The 9141-nt window shown below is 44.6% G+C and overlaps 1 protein-coding gene across 1 annotated transcript in view; it reads right to left on the bottom strand.

Moving 5' to 3' along the window:
* Positions 1-324: 324 nt before the first annotated feature.
* The window catches only part of AS3MT (arsenite methyltransferase), a 27534-nt gene continuing 18717 nt past the window's right edge, over positions 325-9141 (bottom strand). Inside the window, exon 11 of the mRNA XM_015420114.1 lies at positions 325-1384. Within this exon, the coding sequence (XP_015275600.1) occupies positions 1286-1384 (99 nt within the window). The 3' untranslated portion in view covers positions 325-1285. The remainder of the gene's footprint in view (positions 1385-9141) is intronic.

The following is a 9141-nucleotide window of genomic DNA, read 5'->3' as shown; positions in this document are numbered from 1 at the left end:
GGGGGGAGTGGGGACAACAGAGCTGCTGCAGGAATGTGTCTGTAAGGTGCTCTCAAACTGCAGCCAATTTATGGTGAAACCTCATGGGATGAGCAGAGGTGGTTTGCCATTGCATATCACTTCAGAGCAATCCAAGAACTAACCATGGATGACCCTGCGCTTAGCTTCCAAGATCTGATGAGATCAGGCTAGCCTGGGCCATCCAGGTTAGGGTGCTACAGGAATAGGCAGACACTTTCATATAATCCCTTCCAAACTAACAGGTTAACAGGTTTCTACCTCCCACTTACATCATTTAAGAATCTTGTCCGCAAAGGGAAGAATCCTACACACTAACTTAACTCTGATCTTGGATTTTAATAAACCTGACGACACAAAACTGACTTAGGCCTGATATTTATATTTGGCAATTACACTGTGAATTATATGGAAACTCCATAAACCCCCCACCTCTACATAGCACAGGTGTTTGCAGGGCGTACCAATTCCGCAATCAGTTTGTTCAATGTGGATCTGAGTGCTCTGCATTGCTTTTTCTGTGTAAACATTCTGGAATGGGAGAGTGGTCTAAGGAAGCAGTTATGTAGTACCCCTCATACAAATTTTGGTGCATGCCTGGAGAATAGAATATGTGTTGACAGTTCGCAGGAAACTGTAGAAAAGACTGCAAAGCAAAGGGATGATACCATTTTACGATAATTTCAGGTAAAACAAGTGAAAAACACAACTTTTAAAATCTGCTGCTGTGAGGCAATGCTCAGCACTGGAGAGAAGAAACATATATAGACACGCCACTGCAAAATAGCTCATAAAACCATAGAAATGTATCACGAGTATGGAGGCTTACAGAGGATCTTGCTCAGTACACCAGTCAGGGATTAGGCAGATTTATAGGGGTCAGGTACACCAACCGCTACTAGCTATGATGACAAAAGGGAACTTCCATATTCAGAGGCAGTAAGCTTCTGAATACCAGCACCAAGGAGCAACATTCTGACCATTCAGGGCAGCTGGTTCGTCACTTTGTGAAACAGAATGCTGCACAAGATGGACCACTGGTCAGATTCAGCAGAGCACCTCCTCTTATGTGCTTAAGTTAGACCTTTGTCAATTATTTAAGGGGAAGAAATTTCTGGAATATAAACACACCCGCATAGCCAGAGCCTCTGATTGCATTATTTATGCCTTTACTTTCATGCTTGTTTAGACATCACAATCTCTTTTCGTTTGTTGTTTTGATGATTCCTTTCAAACTCTTCTTTCTGATGATAGTACACTGCAATGTTCAACAACATCCCTTAGAGCCACAGCATCCTGAGGCAGTCTGTTTAGGCATTCTTGCCTCCATCTGTTCCACTACTTTAAAGGGATTTTGAAGCTTGTCCTGTAAAACAAAAATCAGAGTAAAAAAGGATGTTGTTCTGTTGCTCTATTACTTTAGCTAAAAGGAGTGTCTAAACAGGAGAACTACATGCTAAAACACTACCTACAGTTCAAAGTAAGGGAGAATGGCAAAGTCCTGGGAACTTGTTATTCCTGTGGCTCTGTGTATTCTATTTGAATTTATTTGAAAGCAACTCAGAGGGATCGTTCATGCTCACAGCAACCTTGAGAGGTGGGGTTGAGAAAGTAACTTGCCAAGGACACCACTAAGATTTGTCTGAACAGGGATTTGAACCTGTTTTCATTTCCCTATGTCCAGTACAGAACCAGTGTTTATTCTACATGTATAATGGCAGAGATACTGCTTTGTTTTTTTAGTTGTCTTCTTATAAGGTTTCTTAACTTCCATGACTATATACAAAATCTAATGCAACCTTCAGGGCTTGCTTCTTTCTGTCTCTGTTCTCCTTCAGTGGGGGAAGTCATCCAAACTGGCTAAGCCAGGCATCCTCTCACTCCAAATTTGTGTAAAATAAAATGGTGCAGAGTGAAGCTGACCCTCTAGTTTCGATAGCCCTGGTTCCACTTTCTCAGAGACTCTTGCCTATTGGTATGGAAGACAGAAAAGTCTTGACAAATGGCCCCACTGGCAAGCTTAAAAAAGAATAAAGAGACCATTAAGACAAGCCTCTCCCACCTGAGGTTCTAGGCCTCAGGACTGGCCAACAGCAGGTATATCTACAGTGGCACAAGCCGCCATCAGTGGGAGACTGTTGTGGCAGTCCTCTTCCGCCTGAGGCTTCAGGCATGGGACTGGCACAGGCCTGTCGGTACTGCAGACCCAAGGCTTCAGGTCGTTCCCCAGCCAGCCCTCAACTGAGATCTACTGGGTCTGAGCCCAGACCTGCTCTCTTTATGAGTCCCATATTCTCTACATATGGAAGACGGAAGGGCCTTGAGGAAGGGCCCTATTGTCAGTCTTAGAAAGAAGGGGGAGACTGTTGTGGCAGGCCTCTCCCACATGAGGCTTCAGGCATCGGAGACTGGCATGGGCCTCTGTCAGTGCTGCCAGACCCACTGGCTCCTGACTGCACTGGAAAAAACCCAGCAGAGCTCTACTGGGTCCAACAACCATGAAGAGATCATAGCAGGTAGCCCACCCCATACAGATTCAGAGGCTTCCAAGCCTATAGGGAGTGAGAGGATTAGAGCTGAAGGTCAGGCCTCCCTTCCCTCCAAAATACATAGGAACAGTGGGATAAGACCCCCAAGGTGAATGATCCAAGCAGGGGTTACAACTCAGCAGAGCAGGCTCCCCCCCCCCCCCCCCCCCCCTAGGCCTTTCCCAGTAGGTTTGACAGTTCAGGAAAATTCCAATAGGATGGCTGCTCAGGTTTCCACCCATACTTTTTCTGCCCTCCCTCTGCCGATTGCAGGACGCAGGCCTTTAGTCCAACCTGGGCATCCCCCAGCCCAATGCGTATGCAACCAGGAATCATGTTGGCCTGTCCGTGGCTAGGAGCTCCTGGCCAAGTGGTAGCTGTGGCTGATCTCACCAATAAGGACACTAGCACCGGCGACATCAGGAACCCTTGAGAGCTAGTCAAATGAGATGTTCCCTTTCTCCCTCCATCACCCATGTCAGGCTTGGGTTTGGGGGGTGAAGGAAGTTTTTTCAACCATAGGATATATGGCTACAAGCGCTGATAAAGAAAAAGGGGAATGGTCAGAAAATTCTCCTAGGCCTTCCTAGGAAAGTTCTTCTAGGCCTTTCCAGCCAGAACATTCCTGGAGATTAAAAAAGGTGCCTATGCCATCTCTTAACTACCAGTTGGATACAACAGAAAAACCTAGGTCATCTGCTTCAACCAATTTAGTTACTAGAGGATTTGAAAAACCATCCAAAGGGTCCTCAGTTTGTCCCTCTCCAAATTCTTTGTTTACATACGAAAGGCAGAATGGGCAGTTTCAGGCAACAGCACTTTCTTACAGGGCATAGGAAAAAAGGTCTTCACATTTCCGGCAGGCAACATGAAAGATCTCAGGTCCCTCTGCTAGATACTCCAGTAGTAGTCTTACATTCAGAAGCAGTTTTGCCTAAGGATGTGGCTAATGTGTGTAAGAATTCAGTGAATAAAAATATTAATGATAATGAGATGGCCCAAGCAGCCTCTCTGACAATCTGAGCTACTGGCCATGCTCTCAAATTTTGCCAGGGTCATCATAGGTTTGGGCTAATAACCTCCTTATGAGCAGGACACTGATCCCTTGACACTTAAGAGATTCACCCTAAAGATGAAAAGGGCTGCAAAATTTGCAGCAGATGCATCCCAAGGGGCCATGCAGTCTGGTGCCAGAGCACAAGACACCAATATAGTCATCAGAATGAACGTATAGCTAAATCATTGGAAGGTGGACCCTCTTTCTATTTCCAATTCATCGGTATTAAAAAACACACACACCAAAAAAAAACAGGAACAAAAGGATTTCAGGCACTCTTGCACTTTTGGCTATAGGTTCAGATTCCAGCAGAGACAGTTCCCTCCTAACAAACAGGACAGGAACCAACAAAACAAAGACCAGCCACCTGACTATATAGTTGGGGGGGGTAGGGGTGTGCAAAAAAGAAGTCGATATTTTTCAGCTCTAGGTATATCAGACCTGACAAATATCAGTAAATGCCGAATATCCCCAGTCCAATACCGGTAAAGTATCAGGGCTGGGGAAATATTCGGTACTGCCAAATATATATTTGGGTCTGATGCACCCGACAGGAGGGAAGGGAGGCATGTAAAAATGCCTTCTATCCCTCTGGAAGCCCCTGCAGCTTTGCTTGTCAATTTCACTCCCCGCCAGTCAGGTTTAAGCCATTTAAACCTAACTGCAGCTGACCAGGGGAAGCCTCCTCTCTCTGCCTTCCCTTCTCTAGCTGAGCTGGGGTAGCTGGAAAAGCGAAGGCAGGGAGCCCAGCCATGTTTCCATGACTGCCCTTTGCTTCCCCAGCCCCCCCCCCCCACAGGGTTGGCTGGAGAAGCAGAGGGCAGGCATGGAAACATGCCTCCTTCCCTCCCTGAGCCTCTCCACTGCTGCAGAGCAGCTCAGGGAGGGAAGGGGGAGAAAAGAAGGCATGTTCAAAGACCTTCCTTTCCTTCCCCGATCTGGGGGAAGGAAAGTAAGGCATTTAAACATGCCTGGGTTCCCTGCCTGCCCTTCTCCAGGGCCCCCGCAGCTGCCTGCCCTCTGCTTTCCCAGCCCTCCTGCTGCAGTGGTGGGGTTGGGGAAGCAGTCTCGAGGAAGGAAAGAAAGGCATTTAAATATACCTTCTTTCCCCTCCCCCTTCCCTCCCTGAGCTTCTATGCAGCAGTGGAGAGGCTCAGAGAGAGAAGGAGGGATGTTTCCATGCCTGCCCTTGGCTTTTCCAGCCCTCCCACCAGGTGGTAGTGAAGGGGCTGGGAAAACAGAAGACAGTCATGGAAACATGCTTGGGCTCCTTGCCTGCTCCTCTCCATTTGCCCCGCAGTTGTGGGGCCCCTGGAGAAGGGAAGGCAGGAAACCCAGGCGTGTTTAAATGCCTTTCTCCCCCTCCCTGAACTGGGAGAGGGGGAGAAAGGCATTTAAGCATGGTTGGGCTCTCTGCCTGCCCTTCTTCAGCAGCCCTGGGGCAGCTGGAGAAAGGAAGGCAGGGAGGAGTCTTTGCCTGGTCAGTTTCACTCCCACAGCTGACTGGCAGGGAGTGAAATTGGCTAGGGAAGCAACAGGGGGAGGGAAGTCAGTGTTTGGCTACCTGAAAGCTGAAAAAAAAATGAATATATTTGGGAAACTGTATTTGGTAACCTAAAAGTTTCCTAAATCTGCATTTGGCTTTAAAAATACTGATAAATATTGATAAGGATTTTCAGTCTGTGTCTCACAGCTTGCAGCCTTTAGATAAAAAGTTCTTGAGCCATGTATCTGAGAGGCATATGAAGTGCAAGGCCTAGGACCTCCAAAGGATGTTACGGCCCCTACCCCAGCTCTGCAGCAACATAGAGACACTTTCCACCAATGTTCCGGTGGAAGAAATAGGTAGAGACGCATCCTGGTCCACATTTTATACCTGTATGAGATACTATAGGTGGGAACAGTTAAAATCAGCAGAAGCTTCATCTGGTAAAAAAGTGTGCAACACAGTGGTTGAACAGAATAAAAATAAGGATGAGGATCCCACCCAGGTTGTAGCTTGGCTATACAACCAGTTTGGATGACTTTCCCCACTGAAGGAGAACGAAACATTGGAACTTACTTAAAGGTTTCTTCTCTTCCCACTCTTTATGGGGGAGACAATAGATTTACCCACTTGATCTGCCCTGCAATGAAACCATTTGTTTTTGCTTTGTTTTGTTAACATGCACATAAGCATGCCAAATTACTGACAAAGGAAACACATCACAAAATGGCAATTACTACATTGAGTAATGGGGGAGGGGCTGTGGCTCAGTGGTAAAGTATCTGCTTTGCATGAAGTAGTAGGCGGTGCTGTTGTGTACTACAGAACTGCAGAGGGTATTATTGTAGTTTGGATCTTGAATACCATTTCAGATGGAGGAACCTACCAAGGCAACTTTTCTATTCTGCTTCACCCAGATCTATACAAATAATTCCCTGCATTTTAATTTTATATCTTACAGTAAGAGATTAATCAGTTCACCCAAATAGTTCAGCCAGCATTTTTTCCCTGTTTCTAAGAAATGAATTTTAGTAAACTACAGAAGTGACAAAAACCATACGCGCAACTGTTACTCTGAATTCTGTTCAGTAAGATAATCTGTTGTGCTCTCCTCTTCTGATGTACGATTTTATGTGTTTACTATACGAATGTGAAAGCAAATGCCTCGTTCCTGTGGTACTACCTTCCCATAGTTAGCTCAGACAAATGGTTTGCAGTCTGTCTCATCCAGGCCTCCAACATCACCATTAAAGCCAAGCAGATTTTGCACCATCTGTTCACCATAGGCACCTTGTTACAATTGGGGTGGGGATTGTTTATAATCTTGTAAAATCGTGACTGCTTTATGATCCTACGGAGATGACTCACAATACAGCATGCCCTAGAAATCCTTGATTCAAAGCTCAACATAGTTATGAACTTTCTTAGCCTACCATCAGCAGTACCATGATAAGCATACTGGTTTACTGTACAAGATTACTGTAACTGATATTGAAATAATATAAAAGGCCTCTCAGGATTTTGGGGAAGGGAACAGATTTGGAGCTAGAAAACAGATACTTTGATCTATTTTTTTTAAAAAAACACTACAAAACATGTAGACTTCTGTATCAGCCAGTCACACAAGATCACAGAGGGATTTTACCAATCTCAGTTATTCCCCATAACACTATGTTCTAGATCCCAAATGTTAAAGAGCTTATCCTCACCTTACAAATAAAAAAAGAATATATTTGCCTCCTAGCCTATACAGTGGGAGGCTGGAAACTGAACACAGGTAACTGACTTTAAATTTACTGATTAATCCAGCATTGTCTCAAAAATTATGGCTTTATTTAGATGAGTCACATTTAATCATGGTTAAGGAAAAATATGCACAATCCTGGCTTGTTGGGAGACCTCACATATTCACCCCTCTTCCCCTCATCTCTGCTAACACTGAGAATCAAAGTTCACCACTAATTCCAGTTGCCTGTGATGTGTAACTGAAGGTACATCAGTTAACCAGTTTTCCCTCCACTAAATTGGGTCCAAAACCAGGCTTTAATCCAGCCTTAGAATTAGTGGGGGCAGGAAAGATGAGTAATTTTTGGTTAATCCGCATGCCTGTACTCAAATGGTACAGGTAACTGAAGCTAGTATATAAGTATGATTCTCAACGTGGCAGGAAAAAGGGGAGGATGGAGGAATGAGGTCCACAGTTTTCCTTAACCATAGTTATACATGACATTTGAATGCAACCCATGTTATTGGTATTTTAGCTTAGGCTACATTATTATGATGTTTATTATAAAAAGACATGTCTTGCAGATTTTCTAGGCAAAATTAAGCCTTCAGAACCACTCTGTAAACCTCCCCTTGGGTTCAACTGTTTATCTAAGAAATGCCTCTCAGGCCCTCAGCCTCTCCCCCTTCCTACCCCACCCCAGAAAGCACAAGGTTAAGCTTTCTAGGACACACAGCTGCTTGGCTTCATCAGATGAAGCAGGAGGAAGGAAAAGGTCTCTTGTAGATAAGCCAGCCCCAAATAGGGTCAGGGCTGGCAGGCAAGATCCAGTTAAGTGTACTGCTTGTACAAGAAAGCTCCCAAGGAATGGGAATCCAAAACATTACTGCTCCTCAGTTGCTTATTAAATCATCAGAGTTCTCTACCTTTTATTTTATTAAAGTTGCCTTTTGTGTCATAATTTTATATCTGAACATAACATTCACAATCTTTGTGACTGCAACTACATAGTCATATTCCCAGATTGATTCAGAGTCAGTCCATTACAAATAGTCTCTGTGATCAATTCAATTTCAAATTGTATTCAGAACACGTTCCAGAGCCACCTGGTATAGTTCTGAGGGGAAGAGGAGAATAAATACAACAGATTGATCAGGAATTCTGATGACACAACATGTCTGCACATACGAGAGGATGCACGCATGCGCTGAATAGCTGGCAGCTTCCCCGGACCGCTCCTGAGATTTACAACCTTTATAGCTCAAAAGAATGTAAATACCCTCAGTTACAGGGGAAAAAAAAACACAGGACAGCCTCAGCAAAGATAAACAGTCAACTGGAGAACTCTGCGAAAAGCCTCAGCCTGGTAAGACAGCAGTTATTTAATTATACTCCTACGGGGGAACGCCCAGCACAACCAGATGGCAAAAACGATAAGGGAGCTCTCAGAGCAACTTGCTAGCTTTGAAAGGAAAGTCTTAGCCTCCCAGGAAAAGATGGGGGAAGAGCTAAAAGAAGTGAAAGAGAAACTAAATGGTTTGACAGAAGAGATAGGAGCAATTAAGAAGACTGCGGTTTCTGCTAAGGAGCAGGCAGTAAAAAACACACAACGGCTAAACCAATTAGCAACCCAGCTTAATGATTTGTCGGATCGTAACAGAAGAGCAAACCTAATCCTGGCAGGGATTACTGAAGAGGTAGGCTTTAAGTCTTTGGAAGAATCCCTAAGGGTGTGGATAGAAGAGAATGGGGTTAAAATTAACCCAGAAGATATTGAGAGAGCCCACAGGTTGCAGAGAAGAGGAGGGGGAGAAACCCCAAGGGATGTCATAATTAAATTTAGCAGAGAAAAACTGCAACAACAAGTCTACAAGACATTAAAAAAGAAACCAGACTTGAACTTTAAGGGGAAAAAAGTCTGGCTCAGAGAAGACTTTTCTCCAGAAACTAATATGAAGAAAAAAGAAATGAGACCCTTCGGCCAGAGGCTATACGCCAACAATGTAAAATTTTCATGGGGGTATCCTTCCTCAATAATAGTGTTTAAGGAGGGAAGGAGGCATATAGCAAGAAACCCTAAAGAGGCAGTGGAACTCCTCAAGCGACTAGGAATAAACACAGATGACCTCAGAGACCAGGACATGGAGGAAGAAATAGAGGCAACAGAAGACCCGGGAGAAGGAGGTTCAGGGAGAGCCGAGAAAAGACCAAGGACGGAATCGCTTGTGGAAACTACATAAAGGGAAGTATACAAATGTGAAATGTGAAATGAGCAAGATTAATATGTTTAAAGACTAGGGAGAGGGAGGGGGTGTGTGCATTCCTG

Source organism: Gekko japonicus, unplaced genomic scaffold (assembly GCF_001447785.1).
Source record: "Gekko japonicus isolate JY-2015 unplaced genomic scaffold, Gekko_japonicus_V1.1 scaffold29, whole genome shotgun sequence".
In the NCBI taxonomy this organism is placed as follows: domain Eukaryota; kingdom Metazoa; phylum Chordata; class Lepidosauria; order Squamata; family Gekkonidae; genus Gekko; species Gekko japonicus.
Note: the sequence above shows the minus strand (reverse complement) of the source record. Positions and strands in the feature narration are given on the sequence as shown.